The following is a 17,001-nucleotide window of genomic DNA, read 5'->3' as shown; positions in this document are numbered from 1 at the left end:
AAATCATATTTATTCTCTTATTTTGGGTTTGGATATTTCCTGTTTTATGATTTATTTGTTTGAGATGGCTGAGCAATATTATATTATTTTGATGACTAAACAGGCACATGGAACTTAAGCTAAAATTCTTTTTTTTTTTCTTTTATTTTTATTTTTATTTTTTATGTTTTTATTATACTTTAAGTTCTAGGGTACATGTGTTAAATGTTAAATTCCATATGCTAAAGAGAGATCATTAATCATTTATAGGTCACTATTTGACTATCAAAATTATAACATAAACCTGATTAGTAAGAATAATCACTGTTATTTAAAATTATATTTTTATAGAATAATTTATAATAAGGCAGTGAGCTAGGAGCTAGGGAACTCATTGAGGGTGAGAAGACTCATGAAAAGATTTGTATACCTGCACTTAAAAGTTCAATTTTCTTAACAAAATTTTGACATAATATTAATTGCATGCCTTACAGATTATTCCACAGACATTTTGAGAAGATAAAATATATTTAAATGACATAAAGTATTAATGGATTGTTTAATAATAACTAGTGGTATGTTTTAGGACATTATTTCCTCAAAAACCTGGAAGCTGTCCTTAGACTTTAGAAGGCATTGTGGCAATGAAATCTACAGTCTCTCTTTCCTTTTATCACCACGTTTTTCAGAACCATTTCACTCAAATGTGTTACCAATTTGCTCTGCAACTGAATGAAAACTTCCTTCCCTTCAAATGTGAACATCACTCAAACTGTCATTAAGTTTGATCTTTATAGCAATATAAACTGTGGTCCTTGGAATCCCTTGCTAGAATTACAGAGGGAATAGCCGAGGGCAGTATAGAAAGGGGGTTTGTGAAGCAATGTAACACAGTACAAAAGTCTCCTCGCCAGTCTCCCTACCTCCAGTTCCTTTCTCCAACTGTAATCTGCTATCTGTTTTGGCGCCAAAGATGCTTTCTAAAACAAAGATGAAATCAGACCCTGCCTATGCTTCCACTGGATTCCTGCTTCAATAATAATTATAATGATTATAAATAATTCAACTTAAAATTAACTGCCCTACTCAATATCAGTCTGATTTACCCATCCAACCTATTTTCCATCACTTCCAAGAAACCATTCTCAGAATCATTAATCCTTGTGTCCATGAGATTTCATACTTAGCTGTTTTGCTGTGTTCGTAGAATCTTCTTGGGAGCACACATCTCTCCTGCCCAGTCTCTTTGTTTTATTGGCAACTCATCCTTGATCAAACTCCTGTATTAATCAATTATCCCTGTCTTCACTATCATATAGAAATGAATTCTCCTTTCTATTCTAGAAATTGTCACAATCTGTCTACTGTTTTATAGAAATTGGTGGACATGTTTCAGGACACTATGTATACTAGCAAAGATTATGTCTTGCATGGGGGCATTTTGTCAAGGACAAGGATGTCCCATCACAAAGCAGCATCCACTGAGTAAGAGATGTATTTTTCTAATTCATTGGACTGTGTCATATGTCCAGTGAGCTTCTCTCATTCACCAGGAGGAGGCACTTATATTTCAAATTCATGCAAAGTTTCTGTGTGAGGTAGGCCAGCACTATGCAAGTTTGCCTTCTCCACTGGTGATATAGTTTGGCTGTGTGTCCCCACCCAAATATCATCTTGAATTGTATTTCCCAAAGTTGGAGGTGGGGTCTGGTAGGAGGTGATTAGATCATGGGGTTGGTTTCTAATGGTTTAGAACCATTCCTCTAGTCCTGTCTCATGATAGAGTTCTCACAAGATCTGGTTCTTTCAAAGTGTGTAGCACCGTCCCCTTCACTCTTTTTCTTTTTCTCTCTCCTGCAGAAGAATATACAGCCTGTGGAACCACGAGCCAATTAAATCTCCATTCTTTATACATGACCCAGTCTCAGGTAGTTCTTTATAGTAGTGTGAGAATGAACTAATACAGAAAATTGGTACCAGAATTGCGGTACTGCCATAAAGATATCTGAAAATGTGGAAAGGACTTTGGAACTGGGTAAGAGGCAGAGGTTGGAGCCATTTGGAGGGTTCAGAAGGAGACAGGAAGATGAGGGAAAGTTTGGAACTTCACAGAGACTTGTTGAATGGTTGGGACGAAGTGCTCACCAGTGCAAGAATGGACTAATACAACTGGAATGTAAGTCCCTTGAGTGCAAAGATCATGGACTTTCCATATGTTCACTCTCTCTCTCTGCCTAGAAAATTGGCCGTATACTGTTGGTGAATTAAACTATGTTGGGAAGAGTGAGCAGAATAATAAAATGAAATTATTGAAATCCAGCTCGAAGGATACAAACTTTTAAAAATGTGATGTAGTCATTCTGTATATTCTACAACTTCCTTGTAGAATGAGTGTCCATAGAAATAGTATTGATTTTGGAAAATAGAAATTACTGTTTCCTCAGCTGTGCCATGCCATGCGAGGTGATATTCCTTAGAGCTAAAAGGTTGGTATCTCAGGCATGTGGACTCTTTACAGTCTATCTGATAGTACCGTTGATAAGCAAAATAAATAACTGACAATTAGGTACAAAATTCTAATTTTCAGAATTTCTCTTCATGTTTATCTTGAAAAAATCTGCACTGCTTATTGTAGGATGAGGGTTTTCTGGTTAATAGGAGGAAGGAGGGTGGCTGAAGAGCAAAAAAGGCCTTGCAGTATGAAGAGAGCTAAGAATCTTTGTAACTTTGTGAGTATATGGCACATTGACAGAGACTTCAAGGTCGACATAACCTGCCCCCACACTGGCAGCAGGCTTTATGAGGTTAATAAATACTTCAAAGTAATTATAGGCCAAATGGGATTTCATCTTGCCTATGTTTCCCCAGGAACTCAGGGGCGTTACCTGTAGGGAGGACTGTAGTATCCTCATTCCCTCGAAAAAGAAAAACAGTTGTGACAAATTGAATAAAAAAATCAAAGGACAAATGAAATAGGACTTGCCATTATAAGTCATAAAAAATAAAAAAGAAAGCGTCCTCAAACAATACTCAGTTCCTCAAGTTATAAATATATCTTTAATAAAACTCAAGTTAGTCTGCTTAAATATAAAATCACATAAAGATTTTAGCATAATATAATGTTTTTACCTTCATTCAATAAACAAGCAAAATCAATACTGTTAAATTCTGTATTAATGTTATAAACATTCATTATAGTTGAAAAAAATTGCACATCCTTGGAAAATATTTAAATATATGCATATTAGAGACTGCCAACTTAATCTCTGCATCACCAGACACAGGAAGACACAAAAGACTGAGAGAGAATGAAATGACTGATAGTGGAAAGAATCAGACGAGTGGCCCCATTGATTTATGCAAATATATGGCAGATGGCCAAAGTGACATTTAATATACTTAACAACTGGTGCTTAATAGCCTTAGGCTAAATTATTATAGACCATAAATCAACAAGAAAGTCTTGCAGGGTCTTCTTCCTGGGAGTGGATATGCTTTCCCTGTTAACCTCCAGGTTGACTTGGCAAGGCTGAAACTCACTTTGGTATATGGCACCCTGGTGTGGGGCTGACTGATTCACATAAGTTATTCTGGGATGCTGACTTCCCTTCTGGCTTCTTCAATTCAGCAACGCCTGGACTTTGGTCTCAATTTGTTCTAACCAAGGTTTGTAGACAGAGAACAAAAAAGGCCAGAAGATAAATCTACCAGGTGGAAGGAAGGCTCTGGGTCAAGTCAATGAAAAACACTGAAGGATTGTTGGGAGGGGGCTGGCTATACCACAGCAAATGGTTGCAACTGAAACCCGCTGTCAACTCAACCCCCAAATCAGGCATCCTGTTTGATACCCTTGCCTCCCTTATACAGGTCAGCTCAGCAATGCCAAGTAGCTTACTGCATAAAAACCCAGGATCACAGAGAATGGGTGTTCACATGCTAGACACCACAGTGAAGACAGAACCCCAAGGTTTTATCAATGCATCATTGCGTGTTTTGCAATGTCTGTGTGCTTTGTAAAGGGGTCTGTCAACCCCTCCTCCTAAAAGGTACAATTCATCAGGGACTGGGCCCCGATTCTGCTTGAAATTCCTCTACCTAATTTGCTCCATTCCACGCTGGAGCAAAAACTTTTTGGCTCTCTAGCATTTGACAGCATGAATTTTCAGGGCTTTCATAGGTTTCTCCCTTAGTTAAGAATCTCTATGAACACTAATGTAAGATCTATAAAACTATTCTGTTTTCAAATAGTTGTTCCTTAAATCTTTTCAACTTCATATGAAAATTCAAACAGAACAGCCAAAATGAAAGAAATAGTCTTTGCTTGATAACAGTGTTAGTAGCAATGTTTCAATTTTATACATGGAAAATTATCAAGTAGGGGTCTAATTTCAGTTTTTGATAGGTGTTTTTGTTTGTTTGTTTGTTTTTTGTTTTTTTGAGACAGTGTCTCACTCTGTTGCCCAGGCTACAGTGCAGTGGCATGATCTTGGCTCACTGCAGCCTCCACCTTCCAGGTTCAAGCAATTCTCCTGCCTCAGCCTCCTGAGTAGCTGGGACTACAGGCACACGCCACCATGCCCAGCTGATTTCTGTATTTATAGTAGAGAAGGGGTTTCATCATGTGGCCAGGGTGGTCTCAAACTCCTGTCCTCAGGCAATCTGCCTGTCATGGCTTCCCAAAGTGCTGGAATTATAGGTTTGAGCCACTGCACCTGACCAACAGGTGGCTCTTAATGGTAAAGCAGTTATGGCCCATTTAATAAGAATAGTAGCTAACTAGGTGAGCTTGCATGTTTGATTAACTATTATATTTTTTAATATAATCAGCAATGTGTAAAACAATAGATGTTCTTCATGTAAGAAACATTAATTCAATGCAATACTTCGTATTGAGGGTATTGTTTCTCAATTGAAAGCAGTATAATTTCAAGATTGCTGTTTTATTTTAATGTTTTCTCTGACAAGGACAAAACACATATAAGCAAGATTTAGTTTTTAGTAAATGTAGATAACATGTTAATTATATTTTGATTAATTATATTAAATTTGTGTAAGCTAACATTAATATTCCAATAGACTAAGTCAAAGAATAAAATCAACCTTGTTACTATGCTATTGACAATTAACTCTAGTATTTTGTTGGGTTATATTATAAATTAATATACAAAAGTGATTGTGAAGTATTTGATCAAACTACTGGTCACAATATAGTTACTACATTTTACAAATTTTATATATGCAGGAATTTACTTAAATCCTGAACTCTTTTAAAAGAATTTAAAAAACAAGTTTCGTCATTACTATAAAAAGGCATTTTTTTCCTTCTAAGTGGTAATTTTAAGTGTAAAATTCAACTATATTTTACATTTCTAATAGGCTATATTATTTTCCACATGTAAATAATGCCATAGACACCAGGTAAGTACAATACCTCTTTCCAATTATCATTTTTCACTGCATACATATTCAATTTAGTGTGCACATAACTGATTATAAATTTGTGACTACATCCTGGGGGTTATAAATTTCTTCCTAGGGTCAACACATGGCAGTGTCTCTCTGGAAGCAGGTAATGCTATAAACCTTCCCTCAGTGGTGGCTCTAACTCTCTCTTTCTCTCTCACATCTGTCTCTCTCCCCTTCTCCAACTCTCTCTGTCTCTCTCCCTTGCTAGTTTTGAAAATGTAGGTGGCATGGGTCCCAGAGCCGTAAGGAAATGAATTTTGCCAACAACGTGAGGGAGTTTGGAAGCAGATCCTTCCTCAGTTGAACCTCTGAAGAGAATCCAGCTCTGGGCAATCCCTTGAATGGAGACTTGATAGACCCTCCTCAGAATATCTATCTAGATCATATCTGGACCTGTGACATACAGTAACTGTGAGATAATAAGCATGTCTTGTTTTAAACCACCTAGTGTGTGATAATTTGTTACAAAGCTATGGATAACTAATACAAATAGAGCCACAAAAAGGTCACTCTGCTCCCATGGGACTGCTCTATGCAGCTATTATAAAATTTACCCACAGCTAGTGTAACCGGATATTCTTGAGGACAAGCTCTTTGCTTAGTAACGTGAGAGCGGAAATCCTCCACATTTCTAGAGTCCCCAATTGCCTTCAAGTCATCTGCTGTTGGTTACTCCATTAAAGTGGCAGCTCGTGATAAACATACAGATAACAAATCTGTTCTCACCTTTTTATTGCTCAAGATGATGACACAGTAGCGCACGTGCATGTTAAAGGGAAGAAAGCGGAGCTCTAGGCTTGAAGTTCCTTTCACTCCCAGGTGAACAGTATTCATGGAGCAGAAGAACTCTCTGATAAAAGTGGACTTAATTGCTAGCAAAACATAAACAGAGTTTGTTGACATATATTTTTATAAGTGCTGTTCTTTAGTGATTAAAGTTTTGGTATCAAAAAATGTTCAAAACATTAGCATGTAAGATTAGAAGATGATATTTGTTAATGAAAATACAGTAACCCTAGATCAACGTTGTTATTAAACAATGCTTAATTATGACCCTCTATAAAGATTCCTTAATACATAATTTCATTACAAAGTATTTCACTACTGTGTAAAATTAGTCAGGATATACGAAACAAAGTGGTCATCCAGGAATCTTCAAATTTTTGTGGACTATGCAACGTTTCACAGGGTACAATGGATAATTTAAACTGGAAACAAAGGATGGATTATCTATACCTTTATCTATCTATCATATAAGTATGGCACACTAACCTATTGTGCCATGGAGCTCTGTGTATCTATCTAGTAGCTTTAAAACCTGTCCACACATTATTTGATATTGCCTTAAATATGATGATGTAGTGGGCCAGGCTTAGTGACCTGATCCTAACAAATCGTATGCTAGAATGCAGCAAAAGTAAAGCAGTGTGATTTTTGACACCAGATCAAATAAAGTAACTCAATTCTGCCAATTCTTTCTTTTTTTGGCTCACCTCACTTTAGAACTTAAGGAGATCCCGTAAAGAAGCCTGGGCCACATGGAGAAGCCATGAGTAAGTGTTCAGGCCAAGAGCCCCAGAAGATGTCCCAAACAAAAGGCAGCATTAACAGCCAGACATGTGAGTGAAGAAGACTTTGAAAGGACTCAAGCCCCAGCCTCCATTTGACCATGAACTAGAGTCATGCAGCTAAGCCCAGTCACCCCAGATGTATGAGAGATAACCATCATTATTAATGGTTATTGTTTTATGCCAGTATATTTGGGGTGGTTTGTTCTACACCTCTAGATAACCAGAACATTCCTATGTCCATTTGTTCTACTGATCATTATACCCATCTTTTATAGACCTATAGTTATTTCATAACGTAATTTTATGAAAGAAAATGCTCCCCTTACAACTCTAAACTTGGTGATACCTGTCACCAAAATAAGTTTAAACAATTCAGAATAAGCCAAAAGAGACATAAAGGCCATATAGCTAAACACATTCTTTGTATATTGGAGGGAAGTAGACCGGCAGTGAAAGGAGAGATTTGTGCAGAGTTGTCCAAAGGGCCATCAAGGGAAAAGACTCAGGACCTATGCTTCAGCCTCAAATCAGCCAGCAATCCCCAGGGCTTACCACTCTGTCTGTCCTTGTAGCCATCCCTGTTGAATATTTCATTTCATATCATGCTTGGCACATAAAAGTCAGACATGAAAACAAATAAAAACTTTTATTTAGGTACTCACAGGTATGTAAGAGATTTGGGGAATCACAACAGCCCTGATCAGTGTCACTCCCACTGCTACTGATGTCATCACTGACACAAGAAAATAGGAAAACAACATCAACAACACAAACAAAACCCAAAAACAATTCTTCATATTAGCTAAATAATACAGAGCCTTGAAAGTTATGGTTAAGTACAAACGATATGAAAAGACCATAGATATATTTCAAATATTATTTGATGTTCACATTGTTTTAGAAATTAAAAAACATAAAAATACAAAAAGAAAACTAATAAACATCAATATTTCCACCACTCTTTTCAAAAAATTGATAAAATAATTATCTTTCACTTTAAAATACAGTACTGTAGAGAAGTGCAAATTTGATATTAATAAAAACACTAATCCAAAGACTTAAAACGTGAATTATCTCAATTTAGGATTAAATAGGTACTTTCTCCAAAAGTAGTTCTAGAAATTGCTTTCTTGAGAAAATTTCCTTCTTTATTATTTTCACATTTGCTTATTTCTTATAAAGGTATAAGAAGACCTGGGAATTTGATTAATCTCTGATTGCATTTCTAAAAACAAAGTAGTAGATCACAGCCTGAAGCAACTGCCTCCCTTGAAAGATTCCAGGTCTTCTAGAACCCATCAATTTCACGCATATCACTCTTCTTGTAGTATTCTTGGTTATTCTACTCAATAAGCTGTCAATTACTATTTGGGTTTAGAGATATTGGTTACCTGATTTTTTTTCTGAGAACACAAAACCCCATATTTGCTCACTTTGACATCTGCTTTTCCCTGAATTTGATGCTGTAAAATATTTTGACTCTTTACAACTAAAGTTATTCTAAAGTTATCCATTCCTTTTCACCATTTGATTTTGATGAGTAACACTGTACTGTCTTTTCTTTACACCACATTTGTAATGAAGTTCATTACCACTTCTTAACAGTTATTCTGTGGCTTAATTCTACTCACAGGTATTCTGGTTAGCACTGTAAATTATATCTTTTTTATAAAAAAGGTAATACCTTTTTAAAATAAGAACATTTATTATTTTACATAATTCGAGCATTTGATAAACATTTTAATGTTGCTATAGATACAATAAATGGATATTTTAGCATTTATAAGGGAGACTATACAGAATAGAAAGAATAACAAAGACTGCTTATTATTTCTCCGTATTTGGCTCCATTGCCATTTCTTTGATATTAGAGTTCTGGGTAGAAAGCCTGATTAAAATACATAGATAATTTCCAAACCTCATTTTGTTCAATACTTGTAATCTCTAGTCTAATCATTTTTATTACAGTGAGTAGAAAAGCAGACCAATTTGGGCTTCATATCTTTTTCCTTGTCTTTACCTATTTTCTTGGAAACAAGTAAGGAAAGTGCCTTTTGAAGAAATCAGAGTTGCCTCATCCCCAAAAAGAGACTCTCAAACCCAGAACATTTGAGTGACTGTTTAAGCTAAAGATAGACAGAACACATTGCAGACCTAGATATTTGTATTGACTTGCTTATGAATCCAATGGTTATCATGACTACAAAAGGCATCAGAAAATAATTTGATGACATAATTTGACTTCGAAAAATTCTATTTTACCTGATGAATGTCTGAGTCTAGAAAGCCAGTGATAAATCTAACATTTCTACAAAACTTTGGTGTCCCAAAGACAGAATGGAAAAGAACTTAATTTATTTACCTTTTTGTTAATCTTTGCACCTCAGTCCACACTACCACTTTCTAAATGCTCACAAACTATTGTTGAAGTAAAAGAAGAGTAAGTCCTTAATCATAGGGAAAAATAGAATCAAAAGAGGCTAAAATTATATTAAAAACAAAATACTGTAGATCAACCAGTGAAATATTTCCTGTTAACCCAGTAGTGGTCCAGAGACAGGGACTGGAAACTACTTTTAGGTGTGAAGGAGTAATATTTCTTTTTCCTCTGCAGTAGTGGTATGCATCTCTTTTCAAGCTAAAATGATGAAAATGGCATTGGATTTATTCGCTTAAGGGTATGACTAAATCAGCCCAAAAAGTGATTTCCTATTCAAACCTCTACCAAAAGGGTTAGGAAGATGTTTATCATAAGCCTTCATGAAGTTAATTCAGGGCAGGCATTCAAGGCTCTATCTCAACCAAATAGCAAAATGTCTGGTTCAAGTCTAGTTTTGATGCATCATGCCCTTTGAATGCCACATGCATCATGAAAACTAGAAAGCATTAAGTTTTAGATTCATTTTATCTTGACATATATATATATAGGTATTTCTCAAGAAAAGGCCCAGTGGATACCTAGAGGCTAGTAAAAATGAAATATTCACTGTTTTTTGTATCACCGTGACCCCTGAGCAGTTGAGAAGTGTCTAAAGCAAGGAGTCCTAAGATAGAAGGGCAGAGTTGATCTACAAATTTTAATGGGGAAAAAATTTCAGCTTGACTTCCACTAACTTAACAACAATTTAAATCAAACCACAGTAGTATTAAGCATATCTATGATTTGCTCACCAAATAATCACAGATATGCTTATATCACATCTCAGTTCATATCTTAAGATATTATTTATGTTCATCACTGCTTTTAAAGTATAGTAGGCATTAACTTCACCATTATGTCTGTTAATAAAGAAGTATATATTTTATTAGATTACGCTTTTAAAATATTTCAATAATCTATTGTAATATTCATTTCCTTTGTGCCATGGACTGCATGGTGCCCCTCACTCCTAAATTTATATATTTAAATCCTAACCACCAATGTGACTGTATTTGGAAATGAGAAATATAAGGGGGTAATTAAGCTTTACTGAGATCACAAGGGTAGGGCCTTGATCCAATAGAATTAGTGTTATAAGTAGAGATACATGAGAGCTCTCTCTCTTTACCCATTCTCACATGTAGAAGAGGTCATGTGAGCACATAATAAGATGGCAGCCATCTACAAGCCACCAGAAGAGGACACAGAATAAAATCTATCTTGTAGCACCTTGATAATGGACTTCCCAGCCTCCAAAACCATGAGAAATAAATTTGTGTTGTTTAAACCATCCAGTTCATAGTATTTTGTTATGGCAGCCCATGCAGACTAAGATAGCCTTAATCCTTACATCTTATGTGTTTAGAGAAAACACTATTCTTCAAAGTGCAATTGCCTTCATGAGAACCAAAGAGCCTGATAACATTTTTAAAAGTTAAGAAATCCTAATCTAGAATAGGATCATGAAAGATAACTACCATACTTGGCCTTCAATTCACTCTGCTTTCTTTAGAGACTAGCTACTATAGACTGCATGTGCTTCCCCCACCCTGATCCCCTCAATTCATTTATTGAAATCTTAATCCCCAGTTTCATGGTATTAAGAGGTTGGGTCTTTGAGAGGTGAAGACTTCTCAAAGATCAGAAAAGTGGAGTCTTCATGGATGAGATAAGTGCCCTTATAAAAAAGAATCCAGAAAGCTCCCTCACCCCTTCTGCCATGTGAGGATGCAGCAAGAAGACTGTCATCTATGAACCAGGAATGTGGCCCTTACCAGACACCGAATCTGCCAGTACCTTTATATTGGACTCTCCAGCCTCCAGAACTGTGCAAAATAAATATTTGTTGTTTAAGCCCCTCAATCTATAGTATTTCGCTACAGTACCCTAATAGACTAAGACACTTGCCTAATTCTAATTGTTCCTAATTATTCAGTATAGTAAAAAGAAATGTTTTAAAATCATGAGTCTCCAGAATCCAGCTTTTTTTTTTTTTTTTGAGACAGAGTTTTGCTCTTGTTGCCCAGGCTGGAGTGCAATGGTACGACCGTGGCTCACTGCAACCTCCGCCTCCCAGGTTCAAGCAATTCTCCTGCCTCAGCCTCCCAAGTAGCTGGGATTACAGGCATGAGCCACCACGCTTGGCTAATTTTGTATTTTTAGTAGAGAGAGGGTTTCACCATGTTGGTCAGGCTGTTCTCGAACTCCCAACCTCAGGTAATCTGCCCACCCAGGCCTCCCAAAGTGCTGGGATTACAGGTGTGAGCCACTGCACCCGGTCTTTTGTTTTGTTTTGTTTCAAACAAGAATCAAGATCCAGAAAATTATCTCTATCAGGGCCTTCTTTCATTTTTGGTTGCAATTCTGAGCCAAGCTCTTCTGAGACACAGAGATTAATGATGAAGCCCCTAAGCTTATGGAGCATATAGTCTACAACAAAACATAGGTTTGTGAGAACTACTTTCAAAGCAGAATGATAAACACTTTATTACCTTTTCAACATTAATTCCTATGCTCCTATATTGACCTTGCAGTTTATATGTCTTTTATTTCCCCTTGCATGCGCCTACCCACTGCTTCTGGAATTCCCTCCACCCATGTTCCTATGCTCATAGGAAAGTTCTCCTCCTTCTCTAGATTCTGGCCATGAAAATCTTACTCATATTTCAGATCACGATTTGTTTATAATAAGAGAAAACACCAAAATACTTCTTTTAAAATGTCTTCTCTTCCATGAAATTCTCCATAATATCTAGATAGCAATATTCTTAAGCAATCAGATCATAGAATATTTTTTTCATCTAATAATAACAAATACTTTCTTCCCTGTAAAACTTCCTCCACTGGCAGGGATTTTTGTTTTCTGCTTGGTGACTGGTTCCTCGAGGGCCAGACATGTGACTTATTTATCTTTATGCTTTTCCAGTGCCTGAGTTGTCACTTAATAAAAATTTGTTGAATGATTAAATAACTCAATACTGCTGGAAAAAAAAACACAGCAGGTCTTATAACCATTAGAAATAATTGACAAAGTACTCATTTCTGAGCCCAGCTGTTCCATTCATTAATTTCAAGGTTTGGCTAAAATCAGTTGCCTACACTGATACTTTCCTGAAAATTCCTTTGGGTTTCATTAGAATAAGAACTTACTAAATGCTCTCATTATGCTCATGGATCATGTCCCCACAAAGTAAAATGCGTGATGAACATAAAGTTTTATCATTCATGTGGTTCCAAATGGGTTATTTTATAATATATGTATCTGGTTGCTTACAAAGAGCAGCTCATGGAGGCTTTTTAAATAGAAGAGTCTATAATTATTTTAAAGCCAGTTTAACAATGCTTACTATTTCATACTTTACTACTCACTTAAGAAGACAAAATGTATTATTTGGAGAGATATTAGCTGATGTGAACCTGAGGAGGAGTATCGGTTAGTAATACAGGCTAGGTCATGCTGCAATAACATACAACCTCATATATCAATGGATTAGCACAATAGTTTATTTCTTGCTAATGCTACATGTCTATCAAGGTGGAGGGTACACTCAGGGATCCTTGGTGAAGGAGGCTCCTTTCTTCTTTATTTTTACCTTTTTGAAATAGGGTCTCACTCTGTCACCTAGGCTGGAGTGCAGTGGCGCAATCTCATCTCACTGCAACCTCTGCCACTCAGGCATAAATGATTCTCATGCCTCAGCCTACCAAGTAGCTGGGATGACAGGCACCCGCCACTATGTTCAGCTAATTTTTGTATTTTTAGTAGAGACAGGGTTTCACCATGTTGCCCAGGCTGGTCTTGAACTCCTGAGCTCAAGTGATCCGTCCACCTCGGCCTCCCAAAGTGCTGGGATTACAGGCGTGAGCCACATGCCTGACCAGGAGGCTCCTTTCTATATGTGTTTCAATAATAGTTATGGCAAGAGAAGGGAACATGAAAAATTTCTCACAGGTTCTTAAAGCTACCAATTGGAAATAACATACAGCACTTCTCCTCACATATCACTGGCCAAATAGGCTATATGTTGACACATAAATTCCACATTGGTGGAGAAGTGCGATATTACCATGTGCCTAAGTAGAGGAAAACAGGAACATTTGAGAAAACCTCTTTTAAAAATTCAGTTCATTCATGGAGTTTTTTAAAAACATTTTCTTGCTTTACTTGCTACCATGCTGATTAAACATAGAGATTAGACTAAGATTTTATTGAGACCATATATCATAGAGGTACTACTGTGGACTTTCATTCTGGTCATGATTTAAAATACATGTTATTAAATTTTAGTTTGTATATGGAAATCTCTTGAAGACAAACAATAAAAAGCTTTTAAAAGTAATGTGTAACATTACTAAGTATTATTTTATTAGGACATATTTAAAGATAGAAATGCCTCATTATGCCAAAGAAGCCAGAGGGATGAAATATTAGATTATTTTGTGCTACTTGGGGATAAAAATCTTTGTGTCCCTTCATGGTGGAGACTTGGTTAACTACCCCAATAATCATTTTCCTTTTTTCCTCACTGACAAAAACCTAATTTTATTTAGATGTGTATGGAGAAAGGAGGTTTCCCAGTCTTTCTTCCAGCCAGGTTTGGTCATTTAATTAAAATCTGGCCAATGAGCTACAAACAGAAGTGCTGTGTGGTATTTCTGGCAAACTTCCCTAATAGAAAAAGGGCACACTTTTATCCTTGTGCATCTTCCTTTCCATTGCCTAAGAAGTGGATTTGATTGTCGGAGCTCTGGGTAGTTTAGCTGATCCCTCAGAAACGGAATACAGACTTTCGTGCTACATGATCTAGAGTCTGAAGGTGTTACACAGGATGCAGGCAGAATTCCAGATGAAGGAGCCATCGTAACTTCTTCTCTTTAGAATTGTCAGGAAAAGCAACCTTTTGTGGGAACTTAAGACTACTTTATCTCAATTCCACATACGGATTTGGGCCTCAGCCATCATCTCATGCCAGTCCCTAAATGATAAACCAAGAGCCTGCACTAATTGACAAGCCCTCTTCCTTGAGAAACTTCGTGGCTTTTGCCTTTATAAGAATTGCTCTTGCCTTTGATTTAGGAGACAGTCTTCACAGGGGTACACGTGAGTAAATCCTCAGTATTTTAAATGTATGACTCTGAGTTATCCTTGGAGAGTTAATCTGCATGAGCCTGACTGCTCTATTTGGGATCAATGTTCTCTCTGACCCAACACTCAATGTCTCAGCATCTTTAAGTTTTTATTGGCTGTTGTTGTTTTGTTTTGTTTTACATCACAGAAAGGCTTGAGAGAAGAACTAAGGAAGTGTAGCATTATAAATAAAATGTATGACACTAATGAGAAAGAATGATCAATAATGCTTGGGACCATGACAGACACACTTCTTAAGCTATATTTCATGCTGAATTGGTAATTACTTGGGATGAGTACTTCCAAGGTTTCCTTTCCTAGAAAAATTAAATCATAAATGCTTTTATAATTGTTTGTTCTATTTTCTTTTTGATTTGGGGAGCATACCACAGAAAAGAAAACCTTACTTGTAGCTTTAGATTCCATGGCTTCAATAATCCCAGAACACTGGATCTAATCAAACTCATTCCAGAGTATTATATTAAAAAAGTGATAAATTTGAGATACAGAAATCATATTTTGTATTCCAAATCCTGAAAGTACACTCAATTTTTCTCTTCATTACACTGACTCAATTTTGTGTTATTTATACTCACAGATACCTACAGTGTCACTTCAAGATCTGACTCTAATTTACCATATGATACTATAAATTTTATACAGTTAATATGAAGAAGTTATTTCAAGTCCATTCAGGCAAAATCTACAATCACAAAGCAGCCACTTAATCAAGAAGAATCAAGGGGCTGAAAAGATAAAAATCTAGAGAGAACTGTTTACAGAAGTGTTTTTAGCAATACTTCAGTAAAACTTGAATTTCATATCTACAAAGAAATTAACATAAAATACCTACAATCCTCTTATTCTTTTGGTATCTTTAACGCTACCTTATAGTTCAATACATCAATTCATATTTTATTGTTCACTAAAGCAAAATATGAAAGTAAGACTTCAAAAGCCCTAGGTAAGCATTACATTGGCATTTAATAAAACAAATTCAGTGAGACAAAAATGGTCTCTTCTTTAAAAACTTTTCTCACAGAATAACCATTGAAGGAATCAAACATCTCATAATAGTTGCAGCCCATATAATCTCCCAAAAGTGTTAAGTTAAACACAAATCATTTTTGAAAAAAAAAAAAAAAAGACCTGTACTCATTTTAATCTTAGCAAGATCTGCACAAGCACTTTAATGGTTTCTGATGACACTGGGAATTCCTGTCATTTAAATTGTCAAATTCTTGCCTCTTGATATATTTTTGGATCTAAAAGGATGATATTGATGCTGTCAAGCACTATACAAAGACAAACAAGGGTGTTAAACTAAAAACATAGTAGTAATGATCAACATAGGCATGCATTTCATTAATAGACATCTACATTATTTTCCCTCTACCTAACTGTCTTCAACGTGATAACATTGTTCTTAAGTGTACTTAAATTTATATAGTGATTCTATAGTGTAAAACAGAGGAACAACATAAAACAATCAATTTTTTAAAAATCCTGTTTCTTTATTCAGCAAATGTCTTTATAAACTAAATATAGCCCTCATAAAGTAGGTAGAATAAGTTTAAACACTGTCAATCCTCATTATCCATGAATTCCATATTTCCAAATCCACCTATTTCCTAAAATGTATTTGTAACCCCAAAATCTATACTTGTAGTGCTTTCATGGTGTTAAAGGACATGCACAGAGTGGTGAAAAGTTCTTGTCACTGGTTGCACCAATTCGCAGCTGAGGTCAAACAAGGTGACAAGGGGCCTTCTTATTTCAATCCTTATACAAGTATAGAGATGAGAAGAGGTAGAGACAACAGTGGGCAGTGCAGAGTAATGCAAGACACTCAGGCCTAGTGGACAGGGTTTGAATACCTTCTCTGATGCCTTTTATTGGGGCAGTGTCAGGAAAGTCATCTGACACTTCTGAACCTTGTTTTCATTTTGTAAAAAAAAAGAAAATAGAATCTTCCATGATGGGTTATTTTTAGAATTTACTATTATAATCTGTATGATTATATGTGTTTCTTCTTGGAATAATGGTTCAGTATTCACAAATATAGCATGTAGCAATTTCATAGAACATAACTACCACAAATCATGAAAATCTACTATATTTAATCAAGTTCATATTTATTCAATTTTTATGCACATGAATCTAGTAATATATGAGTGTGAATTAGGTAAATAAAACATTTTGAATAAATGAAAACTATTGTGTAATTATATAACTAGTTTCCTTCACCACTTATTTCTCAAAACTTTTTCTCAGATACTTATGAGTACAAAATATAGACACTTACTCATGTTTTGGGTATTGCCTGGATTCAGTTAACTTTGATGGCGAAGAGACAAATGTTGAGGATTCCACCAAAATAACACTGGAATAAATGAAGAAATAATTATTTTTAATTTATTGCAACAAAATTCAGATAT

At 35.8% G+C, this 17,001-nt stretch overlaps 1 protein-coding gene across 1 annotated transcript in view; it reads right to left on the bottom strand.

Moving 5' to 3' along the window:
- CFAP47 (cilia and flagella associated protein 47) overlaps positions 1 to 17,001 on the bottom strand; it is a 508,878-nt gene that overhangs the window by 215,785 nt on the left and 276,092 nt on the right. The window contains exons 40-42 of the mRNA XM_030933635.1: positions 16,869 to 16,946; positions 7,679 to 7,749; positions 6,172 to 6,317 (exon numbers count right to left, since the gene is read on the bottom strand). Coding sequence (XP_030789495.1) covers positions 6,172 to 6,317; positions 7,679 to 7,749; positions 16,869 to 16,946 — 295 coding nt within the window. The remainder of the gene's footprint in view (positions 1 to 6,171; positions 6,318 to 7,678; positions 7,750 to 16,868; positions 16,947 to 17,001) is intronic.

The sequence above is a fragment of the Rhinopithecus roxellana genome, chromosome 7 (genome assembly GCF_007565055.1).
Source record: "Rhinopithecus roxellana isolate Shanxi Qingling chromosome 7, ASM756505v1, whole genome shotgun sequence".
Lineage (NCBI taxonomy): Eukaryota > Metazoa > Chordata > Mammalia > Primates > Cercopithecidae > Rhinopithecus > Rhinopithecus roxellana.
The sequence above is the reverse complement of the archived record's forward strand: the minus strand, read 5'-3'. Positions and strand labels throughout refer to the sequence as shown.